We start from the raw sequence: 13,564 nt of genomic DNA, 5'->3' as shown, positions 1-13,564 counted from the left end.
ATAGGGCTGAAGACCCCGATAAGTACAAACAGAAAGTCTGAAATCCTGGTTACCACCCCATGAACAACCCTTTCCCTCAGAAGGAGACTAAATTGGAGAGATGATCTGGCTAGAGAGTTGGGACCATGAGACCCGCTCAAAACAAAGTATCCCCAGGGAGAAAACCTTGCCCTCAAGGCTACAACAGGACAGGGGAGGGCTTAGAGTTAGCCCAGGAGGAGATGAGAACTGAGCCCGGAGCCAGGGCTGAAAACAGTAGTCCTTTTCGGACCTTTGTTACTCTGGAAGAGGGTCATCCATTTGTCTTTTCACCATCTGACTTAGAGAGCTGACCAGAGAAGACCTATCAGATGAGGTGGGTAACCTACAGAGAGGGCTACCAGGAGAAAAGGAAGCACCACACCCAGATGTTATAAGACTCTCGTGAGAGGTCAGTGCACCTCAGTACCATTTAATAATGATAGACTTTCAGTAATCCTTTCATTTAAGGATGTCACCGCCCTGCCCCAATTGATCTTCTGAAAGACTAATACCTTGATCAACAAATTGAATAGAATTAATATTTTTTCATTAAATAATGTCACAGTTGTATTTGTATGTTCTATCTGCACCCTTCCTGTGTGCTAGAGTGCTGATTTAGAGGAATACATAGATTCAGATCAATCTAACTGGAAATTAGGTGCCTAAATTAAGAAATCTAAGTGCTCTGAGATTCTCAGAACTACCGATTAGATGCCACCAAACTCTGGAAGGTCTCAAATCCCTTGGCTCCTAATTTTATTTCTGTAAACATTTCCTATGCACCTAAGTTTCTACTCTTGGGCATGCTTGCAAAGCTTTGGGGTAGGCATCCAGGTACCTAACTGATACATGAAGCCTAGCAGGATCCTCCAGCCAGGTGAAAATAGGCCTCATCTTAATCTTCTCACTTCTAGTTGCCAGTCTGGCAATTGTTATATCCACTAGGCCCTGGAAGATTCTGATGTGGGTCATTCTCATTCTCTCCTGTAAACGCCATGCATACATATTTGCATTTGCATTGGGCCAGAGAGAGATTAAAGTATTCATCTGATGGAGAAACCCCTGTTCAAATTCCATATCTTCGTTAATGGAGGCAGGAATAAATCTGGGGTCTCCCTTCCACTTGGTGAGTTCCCTGCCCACTGGATTAAAGATTGTAGTGAAGTTCTTGTTGGCTATTTAATAGTTAGGTGTTAAGTTACCGTTCTTGCTAGAAATAGCTTAGTAATTTGACTCCATGACAGGGTTCAAAAGCAGGGGTACCTTCTTCCAGTCCAGATTTACATGCCTAACTCTGAGAGGGGCAAGCCTTAGGGAACATGTTTCTTGGCATCTGCTATAGGCTAGTTCATGTGGCTCCCTGTCTAGCATGCTGACTTTCATGGATTTCATTCTCAGATGCCCCTTTCACCCTAGGCTTTAAATAGGGAGCACAGATGCCTAACTCAGTGTATAGATTCCATGGGGTATCTAGGCACCTGTAAGTAAAGCACTGGAAAGCTTAGCATTGCAACACCTGAATCCCTTTGTTGATTTGAGCAATTGACTCTTATTCAGGAAAGCATCCTTAATAAGAAAGTATGGCTAAGCATTCACTTAATGTTAAGGGCATGTTTAAATCTCTCTCTATAAAATGGGATCTAAATAAGTGTTTTCCAGAACTGGAACCTCAAGCTGGTTAAGTCCTATTGTTAAGAATGAGCTTAATCTTTCTGCTGAATTGGGCCTTGGAAGTACAATTCACCCAAATGGAGTAGGGATCATGCTGCTTATACACTTCCCCTTGCTCATAGTCCCTGCCCAGGCTTCCCTGTTCCTTCTGCAATTCCCTCTGAAGTGATGCTGATTCCACACCATTTGCAGTGCATGACTGGTTTAATGCCAAAGGTCAGCCCCTTTTAACATACGGGACAGCTGTACATTCCAATTTATCTCGCTTTGGCAACAAAAAGTTCATGAAGAGCATTAATTCAGACCTTTGAGAGTTTCAAAATGTTTTCTTTCAGGTAAGTCAACATACAGCTTAGTCAGAATGCCCCTTGTTAATCTCTTAGGCTGTGTCTACGCTGCATGCTTATTTTGAAATAATTCATGTTATTTCGAAATTAAAGAGTGAATGTCTACACAGCAAACCTGTTATTTTGAAATTATTTCAAAATAACGGGCTTTTTACTCTGACTTCTCTAACCCTCATTTCATGAGAAGTAAGGGAAGTTGAAGGAAAAATGTTCTTCCTTCGACTTCCTGCTGTGTACGCAGTGCTAAAAGTTGAGTTAAAGTATTTTGACTTCAGCTACATAATTAACATACCTGAAGTTGTGTATCATAACTCATCTTTAGCCCGCAGTGTAGATGCACCCATGCTGTTTCTGGGTATATGACTATGATAAGACCTGTGTTACATGTTCATACTTCGTTTTGGAAATAATTGTATCATTTCATAGTACAAGTAGTTTATACTTAAGAATGATGGGTATTGGGATATTGATAAAATCTATTTACATTTCTCTGGATATTTTAAATGCCAAACATGTTGTAAATTGTGTGTTATGATTACTTCAGCATATGCATTTTGGAAAAACTATTGTGTATTTCAAGTAATTCAGGTCTAATGTTTTTAGGTAGTATGTATTGGTTCTTGAAGACAAATTCTAGTTGTGATCCACAGACTCCCTCAATGCCAGCTGTCAAGGGAGTTCAAGAATATTCAGTTTCAGATACATACAGTACATCAAAGAATCTTATGTGAGTTCTTAAATGAAAGGCAAGGTACCACTGCTCATTTATATTGTTGGAAAAGGTATGTGCACAGCTCCTTCATAGGAAGTTGCATGTGTGTTTATATATACTGAAAATATGCTCTTGGGTTCTATATCACAGCAAAGGTGGAGGAACAGATTTCCTCTCAGACAAAAGACACGTATTTGTCTGTCTCTGACTATATGTAAATAAAGTACTGTAAACTAACACAATTGGGACACATTTACATATGAAGTCAAAAGATCTGAAGCCAGCGATGAAGTGCACACAGCAGGAAAAGAGAACTTTGTTTTGCAAAAGTCATCAAAGGTGTGCTGGACTATATTTGGGGAACTGAGAAGACATCCTGTCATCCTGTACCTATGAAGTAAATAGCCAATATATTTATATTCATGAAAATTAATCTGATCCAGCATTGGTTAAGGGTGCTGCAAAAAGTTATTGGTGATATAAGACTTCTTTAGAAGTGAGGTTAGCCTGAAACATTTAGTCTGTAGAAAGAGTATTATGAATTTATTTTATATGTTAGCTTTTTTGTTTCAATTATCTTTACACATTATTTACTGAATATTTGAAAATGATCATATTCTAGTTTTCCTTCTAAATATATCTGTGTTGAGGTATTGAGCAAGAAGCTGATTCTGAGTTGAATCATACAAGCTGATGTATGCTCTGGTCATTTGGGATAGCAGACCAGGTATTTCTGTGATGGTTCAGTTGATAAATGGCTGAACAGTGCAGAGGGGAACACTTCAAAGAGGTTTGGAATATAGGCATATGCATACTGTTAACTTGAAAGGCAAAATAAGGGCTGGCATCGCCTAGAGGAAAGTGCTTGGGTGGCTAATACTTTGTGGAGGTGTCAGGAACCTGCTCCTTATTTAATCACATATAGGTCTTACCCCATGCCTCCAGCATGAGAAACAAGATGATTCAGTTCTGGGTACCCACAAGCTATCACAATTATGTTTGAGGACAATGGAAGATTTTTTTTAACCTACAGGGTCTCCTAATACATCTAATGTAAAATGATGTCTCTGTTCATTACTACTGATTTCCAAAACTAATTCTGTTCATAAATAACTGGCAATGTCATTTATTGGTTTTGTACTGTTATTTAGCCGATTAGGAGTAACTTCTAGGTTTCTGTGGCAGTGCTTATGGTACTCATTGAGAGGAAAGTATTAAAAAGTTTGTTAAAGAAAAGAGAACTTGTCTTTTTTGATAAAAGTAATTATAGTTGACAGAGCTGGATAAATCTAATATAAGTGTCAAATCAGGTAGCATAATAATGGCGGTGACTTCAAATCTAGTCTTTCAGTTTAGTGTTTATACATATTTAAGTGTGTTGGAAAAATAATATATTCCACGTGTTATCACTTAATGCTATGATTACAACATTATTATTGTACAAGATACAGTAGTACAAGCTATATACAGTAGTTTTTAACAACTAATACTTATTGCATTTGAATCATATTTTAATATATATGTATTGATCACTTACACAATTTATGATTTGATTCTAAGAGAGTCAAAGTCAAGGTGAATTTCACAGTTCTTTATTGTGTAGGATGAAACTTGGTTTTCTTTTCAATGCTTGGAGGTTTCTCATCTATATAAACACATTTGCATTGGTGACTGAGAGAGAAGTCCATCTGGAGCTAAAATGGAACAAACACTTTTAGGGTGTGTCTAGACTACATGCCTCCGTCGATGGAAGCATGTAGATTAGACAGATAGGCAAAGGGAAATGAAGCCGCAATTTAAATAGTCGCAACTTCATTTAAATTTACATGGCTGCCGCGCTGAGCCGACAAACAGCTGATCAGCTGTTTGTCGGCTCCGCGCGCTAGTCTGGACGCGCCACGCCGACCTGAAAGCCTTTTATCGACATCCCCATTATGCCTCGTAGGGAATGTCGATAAAGGGCTTTCATTTCGACAGGGGAGCGTCCAGACTAGCACCCGGAGCCGACAAACAGCTGATCTGCTGTTTGTCGGCTCAGTGCGGCAGCCATGTAAATTTAAATGAAGCCGCGATTATTTAAATCGCGGCTTCATTTCCCTTTTTCGAATACACAAATGTACATGCCTCCGTTGAAGGAGGCATGTAGTTTAGACGTACCCTTAGTGTACTATATGCAGTATAATACTGAGTGAACTTCTCATACACAGTGTATTTATAAACAAGAATGTTGCAAAGCAAATATAGCAATGGTGTCCAATCTGCATATCTTTGGCCACTTGTGGTCTTTGAAGATCTAAATTGTGATTGGATTTATGATTGTTAATGAATTGAAAATACTTTATTTAAGACATTCCCTGCTCTTTCACTTTTAAACTGAAGTATTTGTATCAGCCCCATTGATATGAGGAGGAAGTAGGAGACAGACTGGCTGAGCTGCAGGGTCCCAAAGAGAGCAGGATGGGAGCTTTACCAGCTCTTCATGAGCCTGATATAGTGCCTAATGAAAAATAGCTCCCCTCTTCTACACAGACACTGAGGATAGCCAACTGGTTATGGATAGGGTGACCAAGCATCCTGCTTTGACTGGGACAATACCATTTTCTCAGCCCCTATCACTGAAGTCCCAACTTTTTTTTGGCAAAATGAGGCATTTGTCCCATTTACTCTTGCCAGCACACCATAAAAGTAGGAGTGCCCTTTGTGCTGGTGCACACAGAGGAATATTCAAGGAGGGCAAGCAGTGATGTTTTTGATGGGGTGAGCTGAGTTGGGACAGAAGCCTTGTCCATGTCTCTGCTATACTATGTCCCTCCAGTCTTGGAGCGATAGTTTGCAGAGTGAGCATGTGACACCACAATCAGAAGGCAGCATAGTCAAGGCCCTAATTCAAACTCTTCTTCAGCAAGGCCATGGAACCATGACTCATAAGCCCTGGGCCCCACTGGGCAAGCAGCTGGAAAGTGTCAAATATTACAATAATAATGGTGTAATTAGTATCTCTGGTGCTGCAGCAGCAACCATGCCATGCTTCCTCCTGCCCCAAGTAATCCCTGGAGCCTCCACCCTGGCCTCATGTCTTCCCCACGTCTGCCTTTCAGGGCCAGTCCCTGGACTACTTTCTAGGCCCCCATGACCCCAAACTAGTCACCTGTTTCTGCTGCAGCCTGGCAGGCATGCCATTTAGAAAGAGTGGTGGGGAAACACCTGCTACCTCTCTTAAGGTATGTCTACACTACAAAGTTAGTTCGAACTAAAGGACGTTAGTTCAAACTAACTTTCATAGGCGCTACACTAGCGCTCCGTTAGTTCGAATTTAATTCGAACTAACGGAGCGCTTAGTTCGAACTAGATAATCCTCATTCCACGAGGATTAAGCCTAGTTCGAACTTACTAGTTCGAATTAAGGGCTGTGTAAACCCTTAATTCGAACTAGTGGGAGGCTAGCCCTCCCCAGGTTTCCCTGGTGGCCACTCTGGCCAACACCAGGGAAACTCGTCTGCCCCCCTCCCGGCCCCGGACCCCTTAAAGGGGCACGGGCTGGCTACGGTGCCTGTGCCAAGTGCAAGCCTGCCAGCACGCAGCCAGCAGACCCTGCACCTGGCATGGATCGAGCCACCCACCCGATGCCCCCCAGCCCTCCCCCTCTTCCCAGGACCAGGCTGGCAGCTCCCAGGAGCTTGCCCGGGACCGCAAGAGGCGGGCATCTGCCTGGGCTAGTGCGGACATCGTGGACCTTGTCCACGACCTCCGCACTAGGCACAGGAAAGTGGCCGTCTAAGACAGGAGAGCTTCCAGCCTGGCCATCCAGGAGCAGGTGTGCATGAAAATCAAGGTGGTCCACTGAGACCCCCGACCCTGAGCCCTGAGCTTACAATGGTCGTCCTGGGTCAGACCAAAGGTCCATCTAGCCCAGTAGCCTGTCTTCCGACAGTGGCCAACCCTAGGGACCCTGGAGGGGATGGACCGAAGACAGTGACCAAGCCATTTGTCTCGTGCCATCCCTCTCCAGCCTTCCACAAACCTTGGGCAGGGACACCACTCCTACCCCCTGGCTAATAGCACTCCATGGACCCAACCTCCATGACTTGATCTCACGTCCCTTTAAACTCTGTTCTAGTTCTAGCCTTCACAGCCTCCTGTAGCAAGGAGTTCCACAGGTTGACTCTTTGCTTTGTGAAGAACAACTTTCTGTTACTAGTTTGAAGCCTGCTACCCATTCCTTTCCTTTGGTGTCCTCTAGTCCTTCTTTATGGGAACTAATGAAGAACTTTTCTGTATGCACCCTCTCTACCCAACTCCTGCTTTTAGAGACCTCTATCCTGTCCCCCCTCTGTCTCCTCTTTTCTAAGCTGAAAAGTCCCAGTCTCTTTAGCCTCTCTTCATATGGGACCTGTTCCCAACACCTGATCATTTTAGTTGCCCTCCCCTCTCCCACTCTCTCTCTTCCCCTCTCCCACCTCCTTTTCCCAGTCTCCCCCAGTTTTGTTCAATAAAGACAGAATCAATGTTGGAAGAAACGTTATCTTTATTTTGTACATCAAGAAGAGGGGCTAGGGAAGGGTAAGTGGAAGGAGGTGAGGGAGGAATGGGGTACGCGCCCCCGATGGGGAGGACTGGGCTGGCTCTGCGGGCTTCTGGGGGTGGAAGCTCTCCTGCAGCCCCCCAATTTCCCCCTTTCCCCAGATGGCAGGCTGTGGCAAGTGCAGCCGGTCTGATGACCAAGTGCTGTGATGTGCCCAGTGTGGGTACTCTGGGCAATCCAAGCCAGGACTGCTTTGCAAGCGGGGCACCCTGAGAACTGTCTGTCTGGGGTGGGGGTCGGGACCCTTTAAGCACAGCCCTTGGCTAGCCTGAGACAGCATCTCCACGCTCTAAGTCCTCCTCTGATGCCCTGCCGGCACTGCTTCCGGCCATCCTTAAGCCTGATTCAGGGTCCACTTAATGTGGCCGCGCTAGTTGAATTAGCAAAACGCTAATTCGAACTAGTTTTTAGTTCTAGATGCGTTAGTTCGAATTAGCTTAGTTCGAATTAACTAATTCGAACTAAGTTAGTTCGAATTAAGTTAGTTCGAATTAGCGCTGTGGTGTAGACGGACCCTTAGTTTTGTATCAACAGTGGAAAGTGACCACCTTGCATCACCTTTGCTTACTCCTCTTCCCCCTCTCCTCTCCGGCCCTCTCCCTGTACCAAAATCTAAAATGGCAGCCCTATAATCCATCCTTCTCTATCTCCCTAGGATTCTTTTTTACAGCTTCCTTGGTCCGTCCTGTTACCTGGAGCCTCCGTGTTGCTCCTTTGCTATCCTGGCATGCTCTGCTAGTTGGAAATAGTCAATAGCTTCACCTCCTGGCTCCGAGCCCCAAAGTATATTTACCCTATTTTGCTGTCCAGATCCCAGCCCATACTCATTCCTTTTCCCTAACCTCCCAAACCCATCTCTGCTACTTGGCTCTATTGGGGGATGCAGAGAAATCCTTGTGGCAGGTAAGAAGAAACCATCAGGTGACTTAGGCCATCCCTGCATGCCTCATTTTTCGGTTTAGAAGAATATGGTCACCCTGGTTATGGCTCCCCGGTTCCCTGCTTCAGCCTAATTTAACCTAGGCTACACTAACTTGCTGTCCAGCATGCATGAGATCATACATCAGATGGCAAATGCAGGATATACCCTCATTCTCCCTCACACTCATGAGTGGATCTGGTTTCAAGTGGGGAGATCATTAAGAGCAGATTAGACAGCAGCCCTCTCCCTGCCTTCTCTCTTCCCTTGCTTTGCCTCTTCCCTTCCCTGAGCAATATGATCAGAAGAGCAGTGAGCTAGAGCTGCATTGCTTTGATTTCGCTGCTGCTTCCAGTGAATGAGGGGAGCTGCACCCTTGCTGTGGGTGCTAGGTACTTCTGCTAGTGCTCCTGCCGGCTGCTGGCTAACCCCTTGCCCCTTTCACTGATGGCATTCAGGCACATGACCCCTCATGCCCCTCCACGCAGTGTCCCTGTAGCCATGAATGTTAGAAGGTGCTTGGTTCTTCCATAAGGGCAGGGCACTGGACTTGAAGACTTCTTTAGGTTTCTTCCAGTTTTATGATTCTATATCTGAGACCTCACAAACTTTGCCATGCAGAGAGGTTAAATGTCTTGTCCAAAGGTACACAGGATGTCTATGGGAGAGCTAGGAATAAAATCAGATCTCCTGACTTCAAATCTATAGGTTTTACAACTGAAACATCCCATAATACCATGCAATTTTCACAAAAGCCATGTTTTGATGAAAACTTAGTAAATTATTCAAATTTCCATATCTTAAAATACTTCAGGCCATCCTAAAGTACGTGTAGCTGAAAAGCCTTTCTACAGTGAAGGTTCACACATCATTTCTGTCTCTCTAATGCAGTTTCTGCATTAGAGTTAACAATATTTCAATATTTCTGGAGTATTTAGCATTTTTCACTGTACTGATTACAATCTGTTGTAGATGATAATTATTCTGGTTTTATCACTCAAACACTCAAGTGATTTTTAAAACTTCAAGTGGCTCATATCAGATTTGTATTTCTCAAAGGATTTGAAAGTCTGCTTAGATTAGGCCCTTCTGTCAAATTAGCTGTAAATACTAAATCAATGCAAAATGAGTAGATTCTTATTTCTAAAAATAACCTCTTTCACAGGAAGAAGAACTAAGGAAAAGTGGGGAAGCCAAATATGCACACTTGAGTGACGAGCTTCATGTTCTAATTGAAGTATTTGCTCCACCTGGGGAAGCTTATTCACGTATGAGTCATGCCTTGGAAGAGATTAAAAAATTCCTTGTTCCAGTAAGTGTCTCATATTTGTTTTCTAATTGTCTCTAATTCTGCTACATTGAACTCACTCATTCTTGAAGATCCGACATGGTTCAGGAAACAATCTGACCTGCTGAAGATTCATCTTTTGAGATGCCAATCAATCCATTAATTGTTCCTTAAGTATCTTCTGTGTGGGCTTTTTCATGGCCATAGATCATGGACATCAGTGAAGAAATATGCTTCTGAAATACTTGAATATTGTATATTTATACTGGCATTGTTAGCATGTGATATATTTTATATGAATATTTTTCTACAACAGAATCTGAATTTACATGCCAAACTAAAAACACAAAATAATATATTCAGCAGAGTTTACATTAATAATTCTGAACAATTCCAATAATACTGCTATTTAGAAGACTAATTTTACTTCATGCTCAAATTTAGTAAACCATCTCTGTTCAGGAAAGCATGCCTGTATGTGTTTAAGTTCTTTCTGAAACAGGGTCCTGAAACTTCCAGAATATATATCTTCCCCAATCACTTTTCTAAACTGACCAGTTCCAATCTTTTTAATCTCATCTCATCTCATATAGAAGCTATTCCATACCTTTAATGACTTTTGTTGTCTTTCTCTGTGCCTATTCCAATTCTAATGAATCTTTTTTCAGAAAGGGTGACCAGAACTGCATGCACTACTCAAGATTTGTGTAGTACCATTATATTTTCGGTTGTATCAATCCTGTCCTTAATGTTTCCTAAAATTCAACTTTTTTGACTGCTACTACATATTGAGTGGATGTGTTTAGAGACCTATGTGACTCCTAGACCTTTCTTGAGTAATAATAGCTAATGTAAACCACATCGTTTTGTATGTGTAGTCAGGATTATAGTCTCCAAAGTATCTTACTTTGCAATTAGCAATATTAATTTTGTTTTTCATTTTATTGCCTAGTCATCAAGTTTTAGGGTGAACATATTTCCATTTGCTGAATATGGGACACCTGGTAAAATTATTCTTATTCAAGAAAGTTCAATGGCAAACATTCAGAACTATACATTACAAACATTCAAATTAACAAAATTAAATAAATGCTGCATAGTTGGATCCTTTTTATTTACCTCCTTATCTTTAAGACATTATGGTTCACATGGGGATAGGTCATACACATACCTCTGTATACTTCTCTTGTGCTGGGGTGGAGGTGATCACAGATCAACCCAACCCTCTCCACTCTACATGCGTGGCTGGGCTTCTGAGACAGACCCACCTCTCCTAGTACCTGTCACAGTGACTTCCCAAGGCAACTTCAGGGGAGGAAGGAGGAAATGTAAGATCACATCCCCCACCTCTGATTTATGCTAGAATGTGGCCAGCAGCAGACTTTTGGCACTGTTCAGCATGGAAGAGACAGGCGTGGCTTCTATCTATAGGGGAGGAGTAATTGGGGAAGGGAGACATGGTCTGTGTCTTTGCAGAGCTCATTCCTCCCTGTCGTCATAGTGCCAAACAACAGCTAAATCCTCTAGGCTGCTTCTGGCCACTAACATAACCCAGATGCTGCCTGTCCTGAAGCGTAGGCAGGAATGGGTTAAACCCTAAAGATGCAGTGTGCACCAGGGCCCAGTGAACCTGACTGCAGGAGTTTCAGCAGCCACAGAGCCTGGCCACAGAGGTGACTCAGCAGTAGAGAGTGAATAGAGAATGAGTTCCATGCTCCTTGTCAGCAGACCCACGATTGGTGGGGGGAGGTAGAAGGGACATAGGTTGTGTCTAGACAGAGAGATGTAGATTAGGCACGTCAAAATTGCTAATGAAGCAGGGATTTAAATATCCCGTGCTTCATTAGCATAAACATGGACACCACTTTTTTTCGAAACGGAGCTTTTTTTTTTTAAAAAAAATGGCAGTCTAAATGTGGATCTGTCGAAAATAAACCCTTTTTTGACAGATCCTGTAAACCTCATTTTTTGAGGAATACAGGATCTGTCGAAAAAGGTTTTTTTTTTCGACAGATCTGCAGCTAGATTGCCGTTTTTTTCCTAAAAAGCTCCATTTTGAAAAAAAGCAGCAGGCATGTTTATGCTAATAAAGTGCAGGATATTCAAATCCCTGTTTCATTAGCAGTTTCAACATGCTTTATTTGCATCCCTCTGTTGACAGAGGGAGGCAGTTTAGACGTAGCCAAAGAGAGCTAGGCTCTTGCCTGGTGGGCTGCTGTAGAGCCTGTAGGGGTGAGAACATGCTGGAAATTTTTTCCCCCCTCCACCACTCCAGAGCTTAGCTGAGGTCTGGAGAGGCTTCCTGTGCCAGTGCTGTGCAAGGCTTTGGCATATGCAGGGCTCTACTCCTTCTGCCCAGCACCCCAGGCTGGAGGGTCTTGGACTTTCCCAGGATGCCAACCCAGCCAGAGGCAGCGGAGAAAGGAGAGCTCTTTCCAGGCAGGCTATTAGTGACCGGAATGCTCCAAATAGGGTCTGGTTCTCCACACAGTGCTGGGGATAGAACACATGCCACTGGGGGGACATGGAGGAAAAGCAGGACTGGGGGTGTAAAGAGGCAAAGCAAGAGGAGCAGCATATGTAGGGCCAATGGGTGGGCAGCAGAGGCAACACATAACTGGCCAACACCAGCCACTGCAGCTCGCAGTTATGGCTGGCTAGAAATGGGAAGGGAGTGAGACTCTTCTGGCTTAGAGACATCAAGCTTCCGGGGCTGATGGATTAGCAGGGAAAGCGACTGGTCCCACGTGCTGTATCTTTGCCTCACCACCAGTCTTTTATACCCACTTTCATTGTCTGCCACTGGATCCACTTCACTCACTGCTGGTGAACAGGTGGCTGAAAAACAAGGATCCAGCCAGAAGCAGAACCTGCCAATATTGATGGTCAGGAAACAGAAAATATGGCACAATTTGCCTGTTTATAAGAAAAAATCAGGACACTTTCAGAAAGGCTTAAATAAAGGACTATCCCTTTAAAAATAGGACAACTGGTCACTCTAACCAGTTCAGTGAGATGTCTTTGTACCTCTTTTGTCAGCTATAGTTTTAATTATCTTGAGTAACTTTGTGTCCTCTGCAAATTTGTACACTTCACTATTTATCACCATTTACAGATAAATTTTGTGTAAGTTGAACGGTACTGGTCCCCAAACAGATTGATGGTGGATGTCTGCTATTTACCTCTCCATTCTGAAAACTGAGCATTTATTTGTACACTTAGCAACTTAAAATATATGACACATATCCATGAGAAGACATTCTCTTTTACTCCATGACTGCTTATTTTGATTAAAGGTCTTTTGTGTAGGACCTTGTTAGTCTTTCTGAGTGCTACATCGCCTCGATAACTCTTGTCCATATGCTTCTTGATAACCTCAAAGAATGTTAATAGATTGATAAGGTATATTTTCCCTTTACAAATACCATGTTGACTCTTCCCCCCAACATATCATGTTACTCTGTGTCTGATAGTTCTGGTCTTTATGGTTTCAAAAAATTTGCTGTTGGCAATTGAATCATGATAAAATATTGCAGGGCAAATCAATTCAGCAACCAATTCCACGATCTCCGCACTAGGCACAGGAAAGTGGCCGGCTAGGGCAGGAGAGCTGCCAGCCTGGCCACCCAGGAGCAGGTGTGCATGAAAATCAAGGGGGTCCACTGAGACCCCCAACCCTGAGCCCTGAGCTTACAATGGCCGAACTGGGTCAGACCAAAGGTCCATCTAGCCCAGGAGCCTGTCTGCCGACAGCGGCCAACCCTAGGGACCCTGGAGGGGATGGACCGAAGACAGTGACCAAGCCATTTCTCTCGTGCCATCCCTCTCCAGCCTTCCACAAACCTTGGGCAGGGACACCACTCCTACCCCCTGGCTAAGACTACTCCATGGACCCAACCTCCATGACTTGATCTCACTTCCCTTTAAACTCTGTTCTAGTTGTAGCCTTCACAGCCTCCTGCAGCAAGGAGTTCCACAGGTTAACTATTTGCTTTGTGAACAACAACTTTCTCTTACTAGTTTC

At 43.3% G+C, this 13,564-nt stretch overlaps 1 protein-coding gene across 2 annotated transcripts in view; it reads left to right on the top strand.

Annotated features, from left to right (window-relative positions):
• KHDRBS2 (KH RNA binding domain containing, signal transduction associated 2) overlaps nucleotides 1-13,564 on the top strand; it is a 602,985-nt gene that overhangs the window by 332,493 nt on the left and 256,928 nt on the right. For both annotated transcript variants that reach the window (XR_012902558.1, XM_014575134.3), the window contains exon 4: nucleotides 9,418-9,564. Coding sequence is in view for 1 of the 2 variants with exons in the window: in XM_014575134.3 (XP_014430620.1) it covers nucleotides 9,418-9,564 (147 nt within the window). In the remaining variant the exon portion in view is untranslated. The remainder of the gene's footprint in view (nucleotides 1-9,417; nucleotides 9,565-13,564) is intronic.

The sequence above is a fragment of the Pelodiscus sinensis genome, chromosome 3, assembly GCF_049634645.1.
Source record: "Pelodiscus sinensis isolate JC-2024 chromosome 3, ASM4963464v1, whole genome shotgun sequence".
In the NCBI taxonomy this organism is placed as follows: domain Eukaryota; kingdom Metazoa; phylum Chordata; order Testudines; family Trionychidae; genus Pelodiscus; species Pelodiscus sinensis.
The sequence above is the reverse complement of the archived record's forward strand: the minus strand, read 5'-3'. Positions and strand labels throughout refer to the sequence as shown.